Source organism: Schistocerca gregaria, chromosome 1 (genome assembly GCF_023897955.1).
Source record: "Schistocerca gregaria isolate iqSchGreg1 chromosome 1, iqSchGreg1.2, whole genome shotgun sequence".
In the NCBI taxonomy this organism is placed as follows: Eukaryota; Metazoa; Arthropoda; class Insecta; order Orthoptera; family Acrididae; genus Schistocerca; species Schistocerca gregaria.
Genome location: NC_064920.1, coordinates 185,526,980 through 185,551,766, shown reverse-complemented (window position 1 = coordinate 185,551,766; position 24,787 = coordinate 185,526,980). Strand labels below are relative to the sequence as shown.

The following is a 24,787-nucleotide window of genomic DNA, read 5'->3' as shown; positions in this document are numbered from 1 at the left end:
CGAGATTCATATATGTACAACAAGTCATTGACTTCCTATTGCATGCAATTTCCTTACCCGAACGTCACAGTGAGCAGGTGACTTGACAGGTCAGTGTAATTCATTCGTGAGGATCTAGACTTCCAAAACACACGTTTGCTCAATTCTTGAATATTCTTCCTCAGTACGGGACTCCTAAATGGTGGAGTTAATGGAAGATCCAAATAAGAGTGGCTACCATCGTTCAGCCATTGGGAATAACGAAGTAAAACATAGAGGTGAAACAGCGTCGTGGGTAGCAGCTCACCGCGCTAAATTTCACTCACCGTATACCCCATATCACATACAAATTATTTATTCTGTAATGTATACATAAGTAACAAGAACTTCGTTATTTGTACCCTGGGAGTCACTGTAGATCGTACTCTGACGTACAAGCAGTGCTGCAAGAATACGAGAATGAAGGTGGAAGCCAGAAATAATATCCTTCGCAAAGCCACTGTTTGCATGTGGGGCTCTTGACCACAAACGCTGAAACGACGACACTAGCAACATGTCTGAGATCTGCAGAAAATGCGTGCTCAGTCTAAACATTTTGGTAACTAGTTTTATAACAGATATTATTACAGACTGTTTGAAACTTACGTCGCTTGTAGAACCTTACCAGTTCACAGGGGTAGCGCTACCAAATGTTTGTCGTGAAATAGCCGCAAACCAGAAACGACAAATCAGGTTCATTATAAAACCTATTCGATACAAGAGCGGTTCAGTAGCCCCAAGGTAGAGGTCCAGAAGAATTTTCCTAAACACGACTTCTGTCTTGTAAACAAAAGCAGCTACAGACAGGAAGCAATCGTGAATTTCTCGACTTGAGAATAACTCTACTTGGCGTCTCCCTTCGGGAACTTTTCCATCCTGGCACGAAAGAATCGTATAATGTGGAGGTCATTCAACCGTCTTCGTTTTGGAGTTGGACAATCTAGGAGTAACCTCCAGCAAGGATACTCCATTGTGGATACAACCGCAGAAAAAGAAGCACCGATTGGATTGTCGACTGTGCCCCACATCTTCCAAGGAAGAGGATCTTCTGCTTGCGGCTCCGAGCGACTGGTTCACAATAGTGTAACTCGATTATTGTTTCTTTCATTTGCTTCTAATGGTAACAGCCACTCGCTTTATTTGTTCTCACTCAAATAAATAAATGTCTACTAGAAAATTATTTGCCTCAGATACATCTCGCGAAATAACTATCATAGGAAAAATAAAGAAAATCGTGACAGTACTATTACCAACAGTTGTTCTTCCTGTGTGTCGTTTGCGGGTGAAATAATAGTGACGGAGGATCGTGATAATGGTTCGAGTAACGGTGTGCTTCCGGGTGTTCAGCTGAGTTATTGTTTCCATTTGTGCACAATGCTTCGTAGATTGACCCAGTCGTCTTCCTCAGGTGCTGACAGTTAAGCTGGTATCTGTTCTCGGTACATGGAATCAACAACACTGTGAGGCTCACTATTTATAGCCGAGTTTGAAACCCCACTCCCACTACACCCTTTGATGCAGATTTGTTTCTCAGAGCCCACGCCGATATTCGTGAACGCACATTCTCTCAGCGTTTTCGTATTCTGACGAGTGTTGCAGCTGGCGAGACTTTTTAAACTGGGTTCCGGACATCAAGCGCTGTTTAAATCAAAACCACTGTCCCAGTTGATTAGGTTTCTCAACATCTGTGTTTACACAGACAGCGTAATCAACAAGTGTATCGAAATGATGGAAAACCTAATATAGCAGGGCAGTGGTTGCAATTTAAACAACGTTTGGTTGTCCGCCACTCAGTTTATTAATATCTCGCCGGCCGCAACAGCCACCAGGGCAGGAAAACGCTGGCAAAGCGTGCATTCACGATTATCGTCGTGGGACCTGAAAAAAAAGAATAGAGAGCATCAAAGGGTGAAATAAGGTCCAAAGCCAGGGTGGAGAAGGGGATCCCCATGGCTACTTTAGAGGCGCAGGTTTATTTTAGAATTTCGAACTGACTTCTTACAGGAAGAGCTATACACTAGACTATAATTTTCAAATCAAATTTCGCGAGCTTTATTATTATTTACACGGATTGGTGTAAGAAGGTGGATTTTATCGGCTGCTCTGTCGTGTTCTCCGACGTTCTCCTCAGTTTAGGGCCCATAGAGCAGTTATCAGGTCAATTACGCGGAATTGTTTGCTATCTTGAGGGCACTGGAGCAGATGAGACTGTTTATTGGCAAGATACTGCTCATATGCGCAGATTAATAGAGTGCCCTTCTCGCTATCACCGTATGGGATGGTGCAGGAACTGTAGGACGCTCTTCTTCTCTTGCGAAGGCAGGACAAGGAAATAATTTTCTGCTAGGTGCCTGGGCACATAGGAACCCGGGCAAACGTACTCGCTAGTGCTGGTGCCGAAGGTCTCGGTCGCCGGCCGCGGTGACCGAGCGGTTCTAGGCGCTTCAGTCTGGAACCGTGCGACTGCTACTGTGACAGGTTCGAATCCTCCCTCGGGCATGGATGAGTGTGATGTCCTTAGGTTAGTTAGGTTTATGTAGTTTTAAGTTTTAGGGGACTGATGACCTCAGATGTTAAGTCCCATTTGAATTTGGAGGTCTCGGTCCTTGCTCGCTACTCCGCTGCACGCTGTTACATCATTTTTGATCAAGAAGAGAGACTAAGAGACTGACAGTGATGAGTAATACGCTATGTTCCATAAAACTTTCTATGCGACCGCGGCTTATCTCCTTCTGACCACGACGAGCTGAATAATTGGCCCTTACCCGGCTTAGAGTGGTACAGCGCTCACTGACGCGTGTCTTTCTCTTACATCGCGACGTGGAGCCCCAACTGTGTCACAAAAGTGGGACACAGATGTCGATACGACACATTTTAATTGAGTGTATGTTACATGACGACCTGAGGGCTGATCTGTGTCTCCCAAAAGGCACCGCCCTCTATTTTAACTGATAATGGGTCGAGTGTGATTCGTCTTTTAAGATTTTGTGTGGTGTCAGGAATTCTTCCCAAAAGATTACGTGTGAGACTTGAATGCGTCACAGAGTGACTCGGTCACCCAATATAACTCATCCAGACGCAGTGTCCTGTCCCCTTTTTAACTGTGAATGTACTGGTATTTTATCCCTGGTTTTATCTAGTTATTCTGCTCGCTTTCACTGAAAGATTATGTGGTGCTAATGTTATTAGGGTTGTGTTTTCAGTTCTTGCGTGTTAGTGCATATCAATCATGCAAGGGTGCCGATAACATTGCTATTTAACACTGTCACCCAGAAATCATCAACATCAAAGGACATAGCAGCAGTCGAGCTCGAAAAGACACTAACAATTCTTGTGACCAGGATTTTCTCGCCAGAGTTTTCGTTGTTTTCGATAGCTGTAAGGTGAAGGCCAGATTTTCACCAATAGTCCCCTCCAAATAGTATCCTAACTGAGAGATATACAGTAAGTTCACCTCCACTGATATGAAATACGCACCAATACTAATAAAGACGCAAAACAAAATACAATCTATTTTCAGTGGCTTGCAAAGCATTGACACGCTAATAGCCTACCTTCCTGTACAAGAGAAAGGAATGAAACATGGGATAAAACCAGTTTTCCGCAGTATATCTGGTGTTCAGGCTGCTACTATACATTACATCACAGCTCGTAAAACCTGACGAAGATGATTAGATCGGTGGTCGAAACATGGAAACAACAAATCGGCTGGACACCCGGATGCACACCGTTAATCAGTGACACCGAGAAAACCTGAGAGATCACATACCCTAAATACCATTCGCCACAGGCTGTAAGGCGTCTTCTGAAACGTACAGAGGATGTATGAGAAGACCCCGTACCACTGTAACCCCTTTTTGGCATCAAATGTTATTATGCAGGTTGGTAGTTATGTTACATCTTATAAGTTGTTAGAATTTGCATTCACGTGTTTTAGCGGTAGCAGGCTAGTTTTAATTTGCAGCCATGGTTCACTGAAGCTGTCATGTTTACATTGCTGAGGAACTCTTTGTGATGGGTGTGGGTATACCAACGACAACACACAGGGCAGACAATAAGACACATTATGGAAACATTACAGGAAAGATTTATTGCGAAAGACAACACTTTTGGGTTGGGAAAGACTTGCTTTTGCTTTCGGGAGTGTTGAAGACACGCCGCGGTGTGGAAAGAAGAAAAACCAGCAGAAATGTATGCCGCAGTCTCTGCTTTGATTTAAGCAAGGATTCTAGCACATATTTCTTCTCGTGTCTGTGAAGTTGACACGTAAACGTGCTTCGGAACGTGGTTAACCGAAGAAAACAATGCGAGATGACGTGAAAAAAGACTGTAAAGTCAGATATTTACGACCGGCTTTCGTAAACGAGTTGTCATGTACAGACAGGAATGAAAGCGTTTTAGCATGCCGTGCTTTGTTAACTATTTCCAAAGACAGAACTAATGTTTTCAAAAGAATGTGTCATTTATAGCAGCTCGTGCGCTAGAAGCATTGTCGTTTAAGCCAAAGAGAATCCTCGTCATACAGTAGAGTTAGAAAGGAACTCGCCTTACGCAATGATATTGGCAGAGATGATATCACATCTGCTACGACCGAACTTTCTTGAAGGAAGTGTGAATGGCGCAAATTATTTACACATGTTACAAATGTGGTTAATACCTCAGCTTGAGGATGGGGGTCTCATAGAACGTTCATAGTTCCTGCAAGATGGAGTGCCTCCTACTAGGCTCTAGCAGTACGCAAGTTCCTAAATGGACACTTTCGAGAACGGTGGACAGGTCGTGATTCATCAGCAAAACTGAAATAGCCACCAAGACGGCCTGACCACACTGCTCCTCACATCTCGTTATGAAGAGGCATTAAGGCGCATATATTTGCATGTCTTTATGATACAAACAACAGCGCAATACTGATGAGGATTCATTTCACATGGTAACACCAGATATGTTCAAAAATATGACAAGACGATGAATGCAAATGTGTTTAGAGCACGATTGGAAACATACCGGTACACTGTACACTCAGTACGTAATTACTTGTGGTGAAAAAAACATCAACATTCGATAATAGCAGTGAGGAGACTACTCGCCCGCCCAGTAAGTATGCACTGATGAGCCGAAACATTACATTAATAGCTTGCTTGCCCGTCTTTGGAACGAAATACATCACTGATTCTGCGTATCAAGGATCCGACAGTTTTCTGGCAGGTTTGTGGAGGTATGAGGCCTTAGATGTCTACGCACTAGTCATGAAATTAGCGTAAATGACGGGCTGCTGATTTCCGTAGGCGGTGATGGTGTCCGATAGCGATCCTGATAGGATTTGCATCATGCGAATCTGGTCGCCGAGACCTTCAACGTGAGTTCACTATCTTGCACCTCAGACCGCTGTAGCACGGTTCTGACTCCGAGACACGGACAATTATACTGTTGAAAGATGACATCGCTGCCGGAGAAGACATCAAGCCTTAAGGGATGCAGGTGGTTCGCAGCCGTCAGCGTGTCTTGGATGAGTAGCACAGGTCCCATGGAAGCGCAGGAGAATGTCTCCCATACCATAATAGTGCCCTCGTAGCCTGCGTCGTTGGTGGGCTGCACGTTTCGAGCGCCGTTCACGTCGATGACGGCGTTTATGGAGACGATCAGCGACCTATTGTAGCAAAAATGTGATTCACCCAGAGAGCTGACACGTTTCCAGTGATCGACGGTCGAATCTGAATGATTCTGTACCCACTAAAATTGTTGCTGACGATCTAATTCGGTAAACATGTGAACAAGTAGACGTGTTCCTCTTCAGAGCTCCATGTTAAACAATGTATGATGAATGGTGTGCTCTAAAAGTCTTCTGCGTACACCAGCAATGTGCTCTTCCGGCAGAGATGCCACAAGTCAACACCTACTGTACTTTACAGAGCATACAAGCTGAGCCGTGACTGATTTGTACTGGATTAAACTGCGTTTAGTCTCCCGCGGTTATCGCGATTATGCTGTTACTCTTCTTCCGTGCGTGGCAGCAGCGGTGTGTATCGATATCCGCACCTTGGACTATCTTTGGCCTGGCGCTTATAGTTTTCACCTGGGTGGTGTGCGACCAGTCGGTCGGTTGGCATAGAGCAGCGACGATTTCTCCGTGGGACATAGTTTGTCCGGGGCCGCTGGCGGTCTCTACGTGGTGTCGGAGTGTGTGGGGCTGTTCCCATTGTTACGAGGTCCGTGGCTCACCGACACTCGACTCGAAAGTTGAGTTTTGATTTAATCTACCACCAACTCAAGACTGTTCACATTGTGTCGTTTGGAGTTCGTTGTCGGCTGTTGGGATATTCCCGCGAACAACAACGTGGTTTTTGAAGTTGGAAATTTCTAGCCACCCTCCGGTGCAGTTTCACTGTATTTGGTTATTTGAATTTTGGGCAGTGTAGTTTCCTCATCGTGTTATTCCTGTCCAGCACGGTATGTAGTTTGACAGCTTAATGCATCATTGCTTGAGGACGCCAATATCTTCCATGTTGTTCCGTTGAACTCCCTGTTGTGCCCTCGTCTGGTGAAGTGAAAGTTATCTTGTCAGTGGGTCCGTTGAATTTCGGTCGGTTGGGTTGTCTTCGGATCGTCGTTGGGTTGTCCCGACTGCCTGTCTGACTGAAGCGAGCGTTAGTGTTTTAATTAAGGCCGACTCTCGAACATCTGAGCGCCCTTGGTTGTACTGGCTTTTTTTAATTTGTTATTGTCGTTCGTACTTGTATGGCTTCTAGTCGATTTTTTAAAAATTAAGGTTGTTTTGCCCTTAAAACGTAAGACTCTTTAGGCCTTCAACCTAATTTAAGGAACTGTTTCACGTAAGACCTTTGTAATTTTAAAGGGATTAATGTTGTTGAATTTTAAGTGTTGGACCTTCAGCCGATTTTGAGTTTGAGTTGTTTTGCTTTTAAGGCCTTCAGCCTAGTTCAAACAACTGTTTCATGTAAGGCCTTTGACATTAAAAAAAAAAATTTAATGTTCTTGAATTTTAAGTGTTAGACCTTCAGCCGATTTTGAATTCAAATTGTTTGCTCTGAAAATCTCAGATTATTTTAGCCTTCAGCCTAAATAAAGCACTGTTGTAAGATAAAATTTGCTTTTGAAATTTTTCATTATGCTTGCGTTTTAAGTTATTGGCCTTCAGCCGTTTTTAAATTAAAGTGGCTTTCAGCCGGTAATTAAGTCCCAAAGTTTGAGGCTGTGTGTTTAAAAAAATTTTTTGGGACTTTTGTAATGTTTGACCAAATAATAAAGTGTTCGAGTGTAGCTCACAGCCCATTATTTTGCCCCCTTTCCACAATTTAAATAACCTGTCATGTCGTGTGGGTTAAGCGGGTCGTCTCACAAGCCTCCAAACGCCACTTTCTGTGAAGAGTCGTGCACATCCAACCATTTAGCGCCTAGCTATACTTTCACTGTTCTACCTTTTCCCATAGGTGCTCACGACAGTAGCGCGTGATCAATTCACCTTCCTCGTCCTTTTCAAGGTACTCGTTAACACGCTCTGCGTAATGATAATATACCCTTTATGAAAATCGCTCATCTCAATGGTTTTTCCCATTTGAAGTCCATATCTTCGCTCGGGTGTCCCCCCGTCAGCGTATGTACTTTTGTTATCGCGTCACAAGCATGCAATGCCAACAGCCGGAATCCAACATCACGATGGGCAGGAGTCATAATGTTTTGGAGTACCAGTGTAAGTAAGTACTAAAATACACTACTGGCCATTAAAATTGCTACACAAGGAAGAAAACCAGATGATAAAAGGGTATTCATTGGACAAATATATTATACTAGAACTGACATGTGATTACATTTTCATGCAAGTTGGGTGCATAGATCCTGAGAAATCAGTACCCAGAACAACCACCTCTGGCCGTAACAACGGCCTTGATACGCCTGGGCATTGAGTCAAACAGAGCTTGGATGGTGCGTACAGGTACAGCTGCCCATGCAGCTTCAACACGATACCACACTTCATCAAGAGTAGTGACTGGCGGTATTGTGACGAGCCAGTTGCTCGGCCACCATTGACCAGACGTTTTCAATTGGTGAGAGATCTGGTGAATGTGCCGGCCAGGGCAGCAGTCGAATATTTTCTGTATCCACAAAAGCCCGTACAGGACCTGCAACATGCGGTTGTGCATCATCCTGCTGACATGTACGGCTTCGTAGGGATCGAAAGAAGGGTGGAGCCACGGGTCGCAACACATCTGAAATGTAACGTCCACTGTTCAAAGTGCGGCCAGTGCGAGCAAGAGCTGAACGAGACGTGTAACCAATGACACCCCATACCGTCACGCCTGGTGATACGCCAGAATGGCGATGACGAATACACACTTCCAATGTACGTTTACCGTAATGTCACCAAACACGGATGCGACCTTCATGATGGTGTAAACAGAACTACATTCATCCCAAAAAAATGACGTTTTGCCATTCGTGCAACCAGGTTCGTCGTCGAGTACACCATCGCAGGCGCTCCTGTCTGTAGTGCAACGTCAAGGGTAACCCCAGTCATGGTCTCCGAGCTGATAGTCCATGTTGCTGCAAACGTCGCCGAACTGTTTGTCCAGATGGTTGTCGTCTTGAAAATGTCCCATCTGTTGACTTAGGGATCGAAACGTGGCTGCACGATCCGTTACAGCCATGCGGATAAAATGCCGGTCATCTCGTCTGCTAGTCATACGAGGCCGTTGGGATCCACCACAGCGTTCTGTATTACCCTCCTGAACTCTCCGATTCCACATTGTGCTAACAGTCATTGGATCTCGACCAACGCGAGAAGCAATGTCGCGATACGATAAACCGTAATCGCTATAGGCTACAATCCTACCTTTTTCAAAGTCGGGAACGTGATGGTACGCATTTCTCCTCCTTACACGAGGCATCACAACAACGTTTCACCAGGCAACGCCGGTCGACTGCTGTTTATGTATGAGAATTCGGTTGGAAACTTTCCTCATGTGAGCACGTTGTAGGTGTTGCCACTGGTGCCAACCTTGTGTGAATGCTCTGAAAAGCTAATCACTTGTATATCCCAGCATCTTGTTCCTGTCGGTTAAATTTCGCGTCTGTAGCACGTCATCTTCGTGGTGTAGCAATTTTAATGGCCAGTAGTGTAAATCAAATCAATTAGCGTTCGACGCTAGGGGGCATGGGCTCACCCTGTAGATGTAGATGACTTGGTCCGTGTCCTGTGATGTACGCACTGGCTAATGCCGAAGGAAATTCGTAGGATTTCGACGTGTGACACGTGAAAGGCTTTTCGCCACCTTAACAGTAATCTGGCATCTGGCATGGAGGAATCGCATGGGGCTGTAGGGACAGGAGCAGACGGCCTGCGGCACCGTGCCAGCTGGCACCGCATCCCGCTGCTGCTGCTGCGTACGGTCGATCGCCCGCGATACGACTGCTTTTTATTCTGGCGGGCGCGGGCGGCGGGACGGACGGACGCAATAAGAAAAGCGAGGCGGGACGCAGCTGCTAGGGCGGGCGATAATCCGCAGTAAAACGCGTGTAAGTGATTAAGGAAGTCCCCCAGCCGGCGGGCATGCTTACCAGCGGCTTCTTTCGCCTTGGCCATCTGGAGCGCCGCCACCGTCGGGGCGCCTGCCAGAAAGCCATTACAAGTTCCGCCCGCAACTTAGCGCGAGCGCGGATCTCCAGTCCCCGCTGTTACCGCCGCGCTTCGCGAAGCTCGGCGTTTTATTTGTTCGGGAGTAGCGGATGTGCCAAGAATTACATTCACGGGACTGCGCTCACCTGGGGTTCAGCATTTCCTCTCAGCGAGGGAAGCAAACACTCAGTACTCGCGTCTACGACGGGACCGAACACTTTAATCTACACTATCTGATCAAAAGTATCTGCACATTTCTTACTGGACATTAAAACAGACTGTGTCGATCCTTATCCTTTATGACGACTTGAACCCTGCTCACACACTTTCAATGAGGTGACTAAATGTCGGTGGAAGAACGATAGCCCATTAATACCTAAGAGATGCAGCTTTACATTGAACTAACAAAAATAATCGGATACCTCCTAATATCGTGTCGGATCTCCTCTTGCCTGGCGTAGTTTAGCAACTCCATGTGGCATGCACTCAACATTTCATTGGAAGTCGCCTGCAGAAATAATGAGCCATGATGCCTCTGTAGCCGTCCATAATTGCGAAAGTATTCATGTGCAAGATTTTGAGATCCGTGTCTGGCGATCTGGGAGGACATATCATTCGCTCGAACTGTCAAGCAGAGTCTTAAGACATTCGAGAAATATTGTGGCCCGGTGATACGGCGCATTGCCGTCCACAAAAATTCCGTAGTCGGTCGGGAACATAAAGTCCTTGAATGGCTGGAAATGTTCTCCAAGTAGCAGAGCATAACTACTTCTAGTGAATGGTCGATTCAGTTGGACTGGAGGACCTAGTCCATTCAATGTAAACACAGTCCACACGATTGTAGAGCCACCACCAGCTTGCACAGTGTCTTGTTGACAACTTGGATCAATGGCTCGATGGGGTCTGCGACACTTTCGAACCCTACCATCAACTCTTATCAACGGAAATCGTCTGGCCAGTCCACGGTTTTCCAATCGTCTGGGACCCAACCGATGTGGTCACGAGCGCAGGAGAAGCGCTGCAGGCGATGTCGTGTTGATAGCAAAGGCATTCGCGTCGGTCGTTTACTCTCACAGCACTTAACAACAAAATTTGTCGCACTCTCCTAATGGATACGATCGTCGTACGTCCCAAATTAATTTCTGCGCTTATTACTCGCAGTGTTGCTTGTCTGTCAGCACTGACAACTCTACGCAAACGCCGCTGCCCTCGGTTCTTAAGTTAAGGCTTTCGGCCACCGCGTTCTCCGTGGCGAGAGGTAATGCCTGAAATTTGGTATTCTCGGCATACTCTTCACAGTGTGGTTCTGAAATTATTGAATTATTGTATTCCCTAAATATTCTCAAGATGGAATATGTCTAGCTACAAGTACTATTCCGCATTCAAATTCTGTTAATTCCCGTAGTGCAGCCATAGTCGGTTCAGAAAGCGTTTCACATGAACCAGTTGAATATAAATGACAGCTCCGCCAACGCTCCTCTCATTTCATATATTTTCTGTACATGATACCTTAGGCCACCTGTAAATGTGGATGTCGCCATCCCATGACTTTTAAATGGTTCAAATGGCTCTAAGCACTATGGTACTTAACATCTGAGGTCATCAGACCCCTAGACTTAGAACTACTTAAACCTAACTAACCTAAGGACATCACACTCATCCATGCACGAGGCAGGATTCAAACCTGCAACCCTAGCAGCAGCGCAGTTCCAGACTGAAGCGCCTAGAACTTCTCGGCCACAGCGGCCGGCCCATGTCTTCTATAATCTCAATGTACGACAGTGAGCAGTGTCATCCTGTGGGGTGTTCCACTAGTGTCCTCGATGTATTTCTAATTTTCCACATTTTGTATTTTCTTAAAAGCAATAAGCGGACCACATCCTAACCACGAAAAACCCTGCCCGTAACGTAACGTCACTTCATCTGCACTTCACGGTTGGCACTACACAGGCTGACAGGTAACATTCGCCAGCATTCACCATATCCGAACACTTGCACCGGATTGCCACATTCATCACTCGAAACCACTAATTTCCATTCAGTCAACATGCAGTGGCTTCGCTCTTTACACTATCTCTTAGCACTGAGTAGAGAAATGTGTGGCTGATTAGTAGCCGGTCCACCACTGTACCACACATTTGTCGTGCTGGCTGAGCTGGTGCTAGTACTTTAGAACTCACGAGTTATTCCCTGTGCTGGTTTGACGCGATGTTTTTCAGCCACATTCCGCAATGCTCGAAGGTCCCTGTCCTTCGGTACGTGCTGGTGCTGGTGAAGCTGTAGTTTTTCTTTCACGTTTCCACTTCACAATTACACCATCAACTGTCGACGTGGACAGCTTTCGAAGGATTGAAATGTTCTTGCCAGGTCTGTTACTCAGGTAACATCCGATGACTAGTATACGTTCGAAATCCCAGAGCATTCCAGGCCGACCATTCTGCTGTTCCTGCTTCCCTACTGACAGCACAATAGACAACCCCCAGCCCTCCTTTATACTACTGGATCCGCCTTTCGTTACATCTAGTAGTCAGTTCCGTCTACTTCTGACGATATAGTGTACATCTACGTTGTCACCTACATCCAAGTGCATACCAGTTTTCCAAAAACCGGACCGATATCCTTTGGGTCTCCTCTATTAATTCCACCTGGCAACGCTCACAGAGTGACGAGGCATACTCAATAATCGGTCGAATGAGCATTTTATTCCCACGAACCTGTGTTCTATAATTCACTTCTTTCGTGGACGAATTACGTTTCCTCATGATTCTCGCAATGTTTCTCAGAGTAGCAACTGCTCTCCCTACAACTAATGTTATGTAATCAGGCCACTTTATGCCGATACAAACAGCCATTCCAAAACATTTTATAGGTGTTATTGTTTTCAGTGATTCATCTCCAATAGTTCAACCAGAGAATAACAAGTCTTTTTCCTGCTATTTATTCAAAACATGGTATATTTACTGTGTAGGCCATTAAAAATCCAACACTATGAAAGTGGCAAGCAACAAAAGCCAAACTCGAATGGAACGCACTGCATGCTGCATGACATAAAAATGATTACCAACTCATAGCAATCGCAGAAACTAGGCATCTACAATCTTTGTGCAAGGAATAAATTATACATTGATTTTATCATTCAGAAATTACATTTTAATGTTATTTGTTTATAAGAAGATCGTGGCAGGCCGTATCGCCGCCTACGGAGCCTGTGGTTTATCGTTCAGCGATGTTGCTGCTCGCGTGGGGCGGAACCGTACGACTGTCGTGGGAATATGGAATACATGGGTTCAGGAGGGCTGTATTCGGCGTCTCAGCGGCCCTACGCGACCAACTTGTTAGTCGCTCAGGTTCAAAACTGGTTCAAATGGCTCTGAGCACTATGGGACTCAACTGCTGTGGTCATCAGTCCCCTAGAACTTAGAACTACTTAAACCTAACTAACCTAAGGACATCACACACATCCATGCCCGAGGCAGAATTCGAACCTGCGACCGTAGCAGTCGCACGGTTTCGGACTGCGCGCCTAGAACCGCGAGACCACCGCGGCCAGCAGTCGCTCAGGGGCGCAGGATCGAACAGGCTCTTACGTATGTTGAATCAGGAAATTGAATTGTTTGTAGTAATTTTAGGTCGATACATAAATTCGTAGCGCTTTTGTTTTCCATGTTGGTATTCCGCTTGCTGTGTATTTACTTATATATTGTCATTTTTTGATTGTAGTTCCCTGTTGCTATTTCAGTTTACATATTGTCATTTTATCATTCAGAGATAGTGAGTGCAATGCGGATGCTACAAATTGTTGTGCCTATTGGAGAAATCTGAATGTTTCCGGTATATTCTTCTGTTTCATTTCAGAGGGGGAGACTGTAGCGGAGACAACAAGAAGCATTTGCGCTGTGTGTGGGGATAAAGCCATAGCACAATGCACAACAAGGATTTGGTTTTCTCGTTTAAGGGGGATCATTTTGACGTTAGTGACTCTCTGCGTTCAGGAAGATCGTTTAAACGAATTAATCCACAATGATCCATGTCACTGTGCTCTAAAACTGACAAATTCTGTGAACTCTGATCATTCCAACGTTGTGCCGCATTTACATGTAATGGGGGAAGTCAAAAAATCGGGTTTATGGGTACTGCATGCTCGAAACCAAAATCACAAAAAGTATGTCGCTCCGCTTGCTCATCAGTTGGCCCGTGAACCATTCCCATGAGTTATAGTTAATGGCGATAAGAAATAGTTTCTTTACGCTAATATAAGAAAACGAAAGGAAAGGTTGAGCCCAAATAAAGCAGGCCCGTACAGAGACCCGCTCGCATCAGCGTTAGATAATGTTATCCGTGTACCCATTGCTAATATGTATTGTCAACACCTGAGACGTCTTGTAAACGCAGTCCAAAAACAACGACCAGGAAGACTGCGTCAAGTTATACTGCTGCATAATACCGCCCGCCCGCATTCTGCTATATGACAATAAACGGTATATGGGAGTGGAGTTGGGAAGCCATTCCGCACCTACCGTACTCACATGATCTTGCGCCATCAGATTTTCACATTTGCCGCTCTCTATGGAACAAACTTCAAAGAAATTCCTTTCCGGATGATGATGCGTTGCTAACATGACTCGACGAGTTCGACGCCTCAAAATTGCGTGATTTTTATAGACGCGGAATCGAAAACTTAACCCAGCGTTGGCAGCCTGTTATAAATAGCGAAAGAGGATATATTATTGACGAATAAAGTCTTTGTTATCTGTATGTGTTTTGTTTACTAAATTTATGCAAAAGCGTTACGAGGTTATGTTCTGACCCAATAGGAATCCCCCCCCCACACACACACACAGAAATTGTGATGTCTGGGCCACCAGCGCGAATCAGTACTGTGGCTGCTTTTGCAGCTTTTCTTGGCGCGGCATCAGGGAGAGATACGCTGACAATGGCACGAATGGCCGTCCATCGATAGTAGTCAACCCCGGAGTGGCACTACACTATCTTTACAGACCAGTTATGTCTGTGGGTGGAGCATCACGATTGACATATCCGTGCAAGAAAAATCCGAAACCATTCGTCATCGCCATACTGGTCCAGATGCTTCAGTGGTGGTATGGTGTAAAAAAAATGGCTCTGAGCACTATGGGATTCAACTGATGTGGTCATCAGTCCCCTAGAACTTAGAACTACTTAAACCTAACTAAGCTAACGACATCACACACATCCATACCCGAGGCAGGATTCGAACCTGCGACCGTAGCAGTCGCACGGTTCCGGACTGCGCGCCTAGAACCGCGAGACCACCGCGGCCGGCGGTATGATGTAGCATAGCTACACTTGATGATCACCTCTTATTAGAACTGACTGTAGTTTGGACAGAAAGTGTTTCATTTGCGGCTAGTGGCTGTGCCATTTCCTCCACGTCTCCATGACGTTATCTGTATACAACACGTCACAAGGCCGCCTCTCAAGCACGCTGTTGTGACATACCTCGATACAGAGGATGTTGATCTATTCCTTTGGCCTGTTTTTCAGATCTCTCAGCTACTGAAAAACCAAAAGAAATCTGGTGTGCATATGTCATTTTGATAGAGAGTGCTCTTCCGCGGACTTCCGACGCTTAGTGCAAGTCTTTCTACTTCACACCATTTCGGCGCCTTGCGCGTCGATGGTGAGGAGACACACAAACTCAGTACCGAGAGGAAACAGTCTTGCATCTGGCCGGGAGTCGAACTCAGGGTCCTGTGCTCGAGAGTTGGTAACACTAAGCACTAGACAGCGAGATGCTGAGTGACAGACTGAATCCTTTGGTCACGGATTGTTGATAACTTGCTGCGCCACCACGCACCAGCCGCTACACTGAGGTGACAAAAATCACATGATAGCGATATGCGCATATAAATATGGCGGTAGTATCGCCTACACAAGGTATAAATGGCCAGTGCATTGGCATTTGTACTCAGGTGATTCGTGTGAAAAGATTTCTGGCGTGATTATGGCCGCACGATGGGAATTAACAGATTTTGAACGCGGAATGGTAGAGCTAGACGCATGGGACATTACATTTCGGAAATCGTAAGGGAACTCAGTATTCCGAGATTCATAGTATCAAGAATGTGCCTAGAACACCAAACTTAAGGCCGAGGGCCTTCACTTAACGACGGGGAGCAACGGCGTTGGCGAAGAGTTGTCATTATTAAAAGACAAACAACACTGCTTGGAATAACCACAGAATGCAATGAGGATCGTACGACGTATGTACCAGCTGATGAAAGCTGGTTGTGTTTCAGTGGCAGTGGTGGTCTTGTGTTGGACCAGCAGAGGGCCTGCAGCCAACCTGTCTGCGTGCTAAGCACACTGGACCTAAACATCTGGTTATGGTCTGTAGTCTAATCAGTATGACAGAAAGTGCACTCTGTGGCTATCCAACGCATCCTGACGGCAAATGTGTTCGTCAGTCTGGTAATACGACCTGTTGTGCTACCATTTATGAACAGAATTTCAGGGATGTTTCCAACAGGATAACGTGGCCCACAAATGACTCTGAGCACTATGCGAATTAACTTCTGAGGTCATCAGTCCCCAAGAATTTAAACCTAACTAACCGAAGGATATCACACACGTCCATGCCCGAGGTAGGATTTGTACCTGCGACCGTAGCGGTCGCGCGGTTTCACACTGTAGCGCTTAGAACTGCTCGGCCACCCGGGCCCACATATTGCTGTTGTAACCCAACAAGCACTACAAAGTGTCTACTTGTTGCCTTTCCTGCTAAATCAGCCGGCCGGTGAATATATTAGCTGTGGTCGAGCGGTTGTAGGTGCTTAGTTAGGTTGAAGTAGTTTTAAGATCTAGAGGACTGATGACCTTAGAAGTTAAGTCCCATAGTGCTCAGAGCCCCCCCCCCCCCCTTTTTTTTTGCTGAATCGCCAGATCTGTCTCTGATCTAGCATATAATGGACATCATCGGACAGCTCCAGCGGCATCCTCAACCAGCAATAACCGTCCCTATATTGACTGGTCAAGTTCAGCAGACATTGAATTCCATCCCACAGACTGACATCCAGCATCTGCATGCACGCCTGCATGCTTGCATTCAACTTTATGGCGGTTACACCAGTTATTAATGTAGCAGCATTTCTCATTTGCAATGACTTTCCTCGCGCTTACATTAACCTGTGATCATGCAGTGTTAAAAATTTAAATATGTTATCCACACAAACGTATTCACGAAGTTTCGTTACTTTACATTAATTATTTTTTGGAGTTGCGATTTTTTTCCATCAATGTTATTACGTTACATGCCCCCATGTTACACGCTGCAATTCGGAGTCCTCTAGCGACTTAGGGATGCAACTTGCGTCAGCATGACATTTACCTCAACAGATATTGATAACAGAATAAAGAAATCGGAGGTATTACTTAGCAGCACACCCTCGCATATTGTTCTTTTCATTAACTCATCCGATCGTTTGTCCAAGTATCTGTGATAAACCCATTGTAGTACGAGGTATTTTTAGTTGCTTCTTTCGGAATGGCGAGTGGCCATATCCCTCGTCCGCAGGAGTCTGACGGTACGAACGTAATGAGCTTTCTGTAGCCGGCACGTTGCGCTGTTACAACAACAACAATAGGAGACTGCGAGAAAGAGAGAGAGGGACAAAGGGCAGAAGTTGCGGCGGCGCCAGAAAGGAGGACCCCGCAGCTGAGAAGCAGCTCTGTAATCAGGCCTAACAGCGGCGGCCTGCTGCTTCTTAATCATAAAGCCAAGGAGAGAACAGCACTGGCGGCGAGGCCGGGGGCAGCGCGACGTCGTGCGCCGCCGAGAATGTAATAAATGCAAAGCTTTCACATACGTAAGTTACCAGTTCCGATTATAAATGATCAGGGCCGCATTTAAGCGCAGATAGAGCGCCTGTATAGGAAGAGAGTGGCCAGCAGGACGATACGGCGGCCATTTCTCTGCCAAACTGCGGGCGGGACTTTTGAATGGTCATTAGCGGAGTAGTGGAGTACGCACTCACCGAATCAAAAGCACAAGACAATATGGAGAACTCATTCGTTAAATGCCTTTCCTTACAGCTACAATATACTCTTCAGATCCAGATTGTATACCGATTAGGTTCCTTTCAGATTACGCTGATACAATAATTCCCTACTTAGCAATCATATACAACAGCTCGCTCACCGATAGATCTGTACCTACACATTGGAAAATTGCGCAGGTCGCACCAGTGTTTAAGAAGGGTAGTAGGAGTAATCCTTCGAACTACAGACCTATATCATTGACGTCGGTTTGCAATAGGAGTTTGGAGCATATACTGTATTCAAACATTATGAATCACCTCGAAGGGAACGATCTATTGATACGTAATCGGCATGGTTTCAGAAAACATCGTTCTTGTACAACGCAGCTAGCCCTTTATTTACACGAAGTAATGACCGCTATCGACAGGGGATCTCAAGTTGATTCCGTATTTCTAGATTTCCGGAAAGCTTTTGACACCGTTCCTCACAAGCGACTGCTAATCAAGCTGTGAGCCTATGGGGTATCGTCTCAGTTGTGCAACTGGATTCGTGATTTCCTGTCAGGAAGGTCGCAGTTCGTAGTAATAGACGGCAAATCATCGAGTAAAACTGAAGTGATATCAGGTGTTCCCCAGGGAAGCGCCCTGGGACCTCTGCTGTTCCTGATCTATATTAATGACCTGGATGACAATCTGAGCACTTCTCTTAGGTTGTTCGCAGATGATGCTGTAATTTACCGTCTAGTAAGGTCATCCGAAGACCAGTTTCAGTTGCAAAGCGATTTAGAAAGTATTGCTGTATGGTGTGGCAGGTGGCAGTTGACGCTAAATAACGAAAAGTGTGAGGTGATCCATATGAGTTCCAAAAGAAATCCGTTGGAATTCGATTACTCGATAAATAGTACAGTTCTGAATGCTGTCAATTCAACTAAGTACCTGGGTGTAAAAATTACGAACAACGTCAGTTGGAAAGACCATATAGATAATATTGTGGGGAAGGCGAGCCAAAGGTTGCGTTTCATTGCCAGGACACTTAGAAGATGCAACAAGTCCACTAAAGAGACGGCTTACACTACACTCGTTCGTCCCCTGTTAGAATATTGCTACGCTGTGTGGGATTCTTACCAGGTGGGATTGACGGAGGACATCGAAAAGGTGCAAAAAAGGGCAGCTCGTTTTGTATTATCACGTAATAGGGGAGAGAGTGTGGCAGATATGATACGCGAGTTGGGATGGAAGTCATTAAAGCAAAGACGTTTTTCGTCGCGGCGGGATCTATTTACGAAATTTCAGTTACCAACTTTCTCTTCCGAATGCGAAAATATTTTGTTGAGCCCAACCTACATAGGTAGGAATGATCATCAAAATAAAATTAGAGATATCAGAGCTCGAACAGAAAGGTTTATGTGTTCGTTTTTCCCGCGCGCTGTTCGGGAGTGGAATGGTAGAGAGATAGTATGATTGTGGTTCGATGAACCCTCTGCCAAGCACTTAAATGTGAATTGCAGAGTAGTCATGTAGATGTAGATGTAGCCTACTACGTACAGCACACGAAAATTTGATACAGTGGCTGTAAAAATTGTTCGTTAATTGCATATATCTCCTTTAAAGTTTGTTTACTAGACATACTGCAATGGAAGTAACGTAAATAAAAGAGTGGAGTGTATAGCACTTGTTTTGTATCGGAAGTGCATAACGCTACATCTACGTCTACATCCATACTCCGCAAGCCACCTGACGGTGTGTGGCGGAAGGTACCCTGAGTACCTCTATCGGTTCTCTCTTCTATTCCAGTCTCGTATTGTTCATGGAAAGAAGGATTGTCGGTATGCTTCTGTGTGGGCTCTAATCTCTCTAAGTTTATCCTCATGGTCTCTTCGCGAGATATACGTAGGAGGGAGCAATATACTGCTTGACTCTTCGGTGAAGGTATGTTCTCGAAACTTTAATAAAAGCCCGTACCGAGCTACTGAGCGTCTCTCCTGCAGAGTCTTCCACTGGAGTTTATCTATCATCTCCGTAACGCTTTCGCGATTACTAAATGATTCTGTAACGAAGCGCGCTAAAGATTTAACGTACCTCTATTACGTCAGATGAATTAAAGTCGTAAGCAGCTGTTTACTTGTGACATGCAAAAAGTGTGAGACGTATTAGTACTTCTTGTCACGTCTTCAAACTTTTTGCAGCACACAAATAAACAACTGCTTGCTACTTCCTTTCATATATTGAATATCTCTCGTAAATAACAAACGTGAAAGATTACAAGAATGAGGTAATGTTAAATGTAGGCTACTGTAATAACGAGCAAATATAACAAGAAAACTGCCGTATCCCTTCTACCCCTCAGTAAGTAGGCCTATTAAAAGCTCTCTTCAAGAGTACCTACAATTATTTACTACGAATACTGTTTCAGCAATCACGACAACTGCGGAAATCATGCTTACAACTTTCCTGCGTCAACAGCCAAGCAATAATACTGAAACCAAAATAATGCCTAGTGTTCTGATTCGGAACGAAATATTGACGATATAAAGTCGAATGAGCATTGCACAATAATTACAGGAACTTTCCGTTTCCAGCAAGGACTGTGAGATATTGGCTTCAGAAAGGCTTGGGGTGCTACCAATATGCGCGAACTGTTAAAGAAATAAGAGCTTAAAAATGCAGTAAATTGTAATAGGCCTACCTGCTTTGCGTGGCTAAAAATATTTTAAAAAATGTGACACCTTAAAATAAGAGTTCTCAGAGCATAGTGAAGAAAAAACATTTTTATAGGAGTAACTAAATAAATATTTGGGATAATATATACCATTATCGCAGGCAGGGGTAGCCGATCGATTCTAGGCGCTACAGTCTGGAGCTGCGCGACCGCTGCGGTCGCAGGTTCGAATCCTGCCTCGGGCAAGGATGTGTGTGATGTCCTTAGGTTAGTTAGGTTTAAGTAGTTCTAAGTTCTAGGGGACTGATGACCTTAGAAGTTAAGTCCCATAGTTCTCAGAGCCATTATATACCATTGAGAAAGTTGTGCCTGAACTTTATTACAAGAGTTACTCATTCCTTCCATTCATAACAAGTCTCTCAATTATCCAAACACCTTTTAATCGTTTCCAAAAGTCATCTGAGCTTCAATTTAACTCAAAAGCACGGCGAACATAGGAAGCGCGAGAGACGTTTGTCAGAAAAATGGCGTCAAAGCTAATCAACTAATCACGGGGAACTTCACCTATGGCCGCCCACTCTGTATACAGGCTCTCTAAGCGCAGACTGTCTAGGCTGCCGCCTAGCGGCAAACATTCAATACAAAAATGTCTAATCCACGTATAAAAGTAATAGATGTACACGTGCTTACATCGATAAAAAAAAATAATCGCAGCACCAAGAAGGTGCTGTGCGACGTAAACAAAAACTTGCAGTCGTATTTTTATACGTCTGAATGATTGTATCTGTTCAAATTTCGCGCCAGTCGCATAAGAGTAACGCTAAGATCGTCGCTGTGAAGATATAAATGAGGTTAGCTTCAACTTCCTTCTGTAACGGCCCTGAGCGTCAGTTACCTCTGAGATTGAACATGGTGAGTTGATTTTAGTCAAGAGTGCCTTTAAATGTACGAAGACGCCAGAGTTTGAACGAGGTCGTATAACAGGGTTTCGAAAAGCTGTACGTGACCACTGGCAGCGGTGGTCACCCAAAGGCCTAGAACCGCTCGCCCACAGCGGTCGGCTTTGAAAGGTGTCACATGGTGGAGTTATGCCACGCTTTGTATGCGAATGAGATCAATTACGCATGTGTTTCGTTTTTATATCCAATATTAATTGAAATAAACGGACTCAATAAAATGCTCGAGTCGAAAGATACAGATCACACTAAACGCTTTGTTGAGTTGACCGACCTGATAGACACACTTTTCAGCAATGTTACGTTACCTATAAATGAAGTTAGTAGTTTCACTCAAAACATTCGTGATTTCTTCGATCGAAGCTGTTACCTGGGATTCCGCTTTGAAAAGCAGTTGCTTGAGATGAGAGAAAAAAGGATTACCACGGGAAATGAATAAATGTTGAGTAATCAGTGCGTAACATTTATAGTAGGTCTGATTGAAGAAATAAAAAACAGGTTACCAGAAAATTTGACGTTGATGAAAAAAATTCCAGAATAAGCGTTGAACGAGCATTTAGTCACAACAACAACAAAATCTAATTCATAAAATGGCTCAGTTCAATAAAAGCGTACAATTTATAGCAAGAGTGGATGATCAGTGGCGACAAAGTCATTTGTTGAACTGAAACGAGACCAAAGTTACAAAAATGATTTCGAATGAAGTATTGCATTTCAAAGATGGTCAAGGGAAATCCAGATTTGAAGAATTAGCGACTTTTGCGATTATTCTCCTAACTCTGCCTCATTCCAATGCCGATGTTAAGAGACTATTTAGAAGTATTAATGTAATAATAAAAAAAAGCAGAGGGACAGAATAAAGTTAATTATTTTAACTGCCAGGTTAAGAATACGCTGTGGTTCGAGGGTGGAAGGAAAATGTTGCAACGAATATGAAATTCTGATAAACGTTGTAAAACAAATCGGTTCCAAAGAATCGTGACAATCTGGAACCGACGATCATGATGAAGACACAGACAAAAATGATTCGGTGAAGAAGACGAATTCATTTAAATAATTAGCTGTTGTTATAGAACTTTTTCTATGTTCCTGATCTTGACTTGCTGATTTACTTATTGTATGTTCATTTAATGATGGTGGATATTTTATTAATTAATAATAAAGGAAACTAATTACCCGCCAGGTTAGCCGCTGCTTCCTGGACTCGCCTGCGCCGGCCCCGGATCGAATCCGTCCGCCGGATTAACGACGAGGTGTGCCGGCCAGCCTGGATGTGATTTTTAGGCGGTTTTCCACATCCCTCTCTGTGAATACCGGGCTGGTCCCCACGTCCCGCCTCAGTTACACGACTCACAGACATTTGCAACACATCCACACTTTTCCATGATTTCCACTTGACGCAGACAGATGGGGTACTCTGATTCCGTCCCAGGGCTACGGGGTGGGGGCAGGAAGGGCATCGGGACACCCCTTCAGATTAACATGCCAAATCCGATTTAACCACGCCAACTCCGCGCAAAATGCGGGACAAAGGGGCAAGTGATAGATAGATAGAATAAAGGAAACTAATTACCAATATCCTTATTGTTTTCTTCCATAATAATCAAAAATATTTTACTGGAAATTTTAGTGATTATGAGAGTAGGTGCATTTTCGTTAGAGCTTCTCTTGTGGTTTTTGCAGTGGGGCAACACTGCATGTGGCAGACGGCGCTTGTCATGGCGATAGGTGGCGGGGAGCGACGTCTGCACGGTGGCGGAGCTTATGGCGCTTGACCCGCGAAGTTGTGGTCGATGGCGGGCGCCGACCGCTTGAGGCGACTGCGAGGCGATGCAGGAGCGTGCTGCAGGCAGAGTCCTTCCAGGCTGTGGTCGGCTGTGCTGACGGCTTGACAGCTACTGGAGGCTGCTCATGTCCAGGAATTTCGGGGCTCACTGAACTGAACGACTGACTGACTGTGGACCGGTCGCTGGTTAAATACACGTCCGGCAGAACCATACGCTCTCCGCCCGGGGACCTCATCATATCATCATCATCATCATCATCATCGGTGGCTTGATTGAACTGTGCAAACATTGTACTAGGTAAAAAATTGAGACGTTGTACGGACGCTGATGACCGAGCAGATGGTCGCTCCACAAACCAAATATCATCATCATCAGAACCGTATACGAACGGTTTCCACGCGGCACGTGACCGGCATAGGGGATAGGTTCGTGTCTATGGCGCTGCCTGGAGTGACGCTGATGCCGCGAAGTAGAACGGTGCTTTCCATATGCCGCCCGTAAATACGCTTTTGTTTATCGCGCGCGGACGGGCAGTCTCAGATGTTTATTCACTGGCAGTGGAGTAGTGCCGAGACAGTCACCGAGTGGCTGACTGTGTTGCGGTACAGCCGAATTGTCCAGGCGTACTATACCGGTACGCTACAGAAACCGGGTTGAATACTTTACAGAGTTATAATTATTCTTTTTTTAAATCTCATCAACTCATTATGTTGTGGTTGGCAGGAGAGCCAACCCGTATAACTAAAGGAGGCCGAAATGCACGCGTTTTAGCTCACGCGGGCTGACGTGAGGTCTGGAACATGACAAGGGAATTAGAATTGAGAAAAACGGACGTAGCTGGTGGAATACTTAACTTTAATCCATTAATGAAGAACGTCGCTCTTTATGGTACATGATTCACAATATCAATAGTACGGATACTGGCGTCTTGCTAGGTCGTACCAAACAACGTAGCTGGAGGCTATGCTAAATATCGTCTCGGCAAATGAGAGCCTAAGTTGTCAGTGAACCATCGCTAACAAAGTCGGCTGTACAACTGGGGCGAGCGCTAGGAAGTCTCTGTAGACCTGCCATGTGGCGGCGCTCGGTCTGCAATTACTGATAGTGGCGACACGCGGGCCCGACGTATACTACCGGACCGCGGCCGATTTAAAGGCAACCACCTAGCAAGTGTGGTGTCTGGCGGTGACACTACACATTAAATGACGAACTGCGGGCTACGCATTTTTACCATAAAAGGAAAAATCTTAAATGCAGTATTATTGGCTCTTAATCCTAAAACTGCTCTAAAATTCCATTTTTGCGGATTTGTTATCGGTGGTAGGGCTCAAATCATAGGTTCATATTATGTCTCATGACGTCGGAAATGAGTAAGCTGTATCACAGATCTGCCTGAGGATGGTTTGCCTCGGAAAAAGCATATGTAATCACACACACAAGATGAGGTTGCTCCATAGGTGTCGATGAAAGCTGTTTCATCGTGTCATTTTCGTTGTTGAAATTTCTTGGAGCAGACTTCACTTTGTAACTGTTAATTTGACGCAGACTGTATCCGAAGTATTAACTGATTACTCGTTGGGGCATTAAGTTGATGAATTTCATGCCTACGGATTATGATCTGATAGCAAAGTTAAGTGCTTCATGTTAGTTGCTGCCAGTGATTTCAGCATAATTGTCTTTAAACAGAACAGATGTTTATCTTTTCTGTTAAGGTGACTTGT

The 24,787-nt window shown here is 45.0% G+C and overlaps 1 protein-coding gene across 1 annotated transcript in view; it reads right to left on the bottom strand.

Moving 5' to 3' along the window:
• LOC126336513 (uncharacterized) overlaps positions 1–23,355 on the bottom strand; it is a 40,105-nt gene extending 16,750 nt beyond the window's left edge. The window contains exon 1 of the mRNA XM_050000336.1: positions 23,165–23,355. Coding sequence (XP_049856293.1) covers positions 23,165–23,355 — 191 coding nt within the window. The remainder of the gene's footprint in view (positions 1–23,164) is intronic.
• Positions 23,356–24,787: the final 1,432 nt, after the last annotated feature.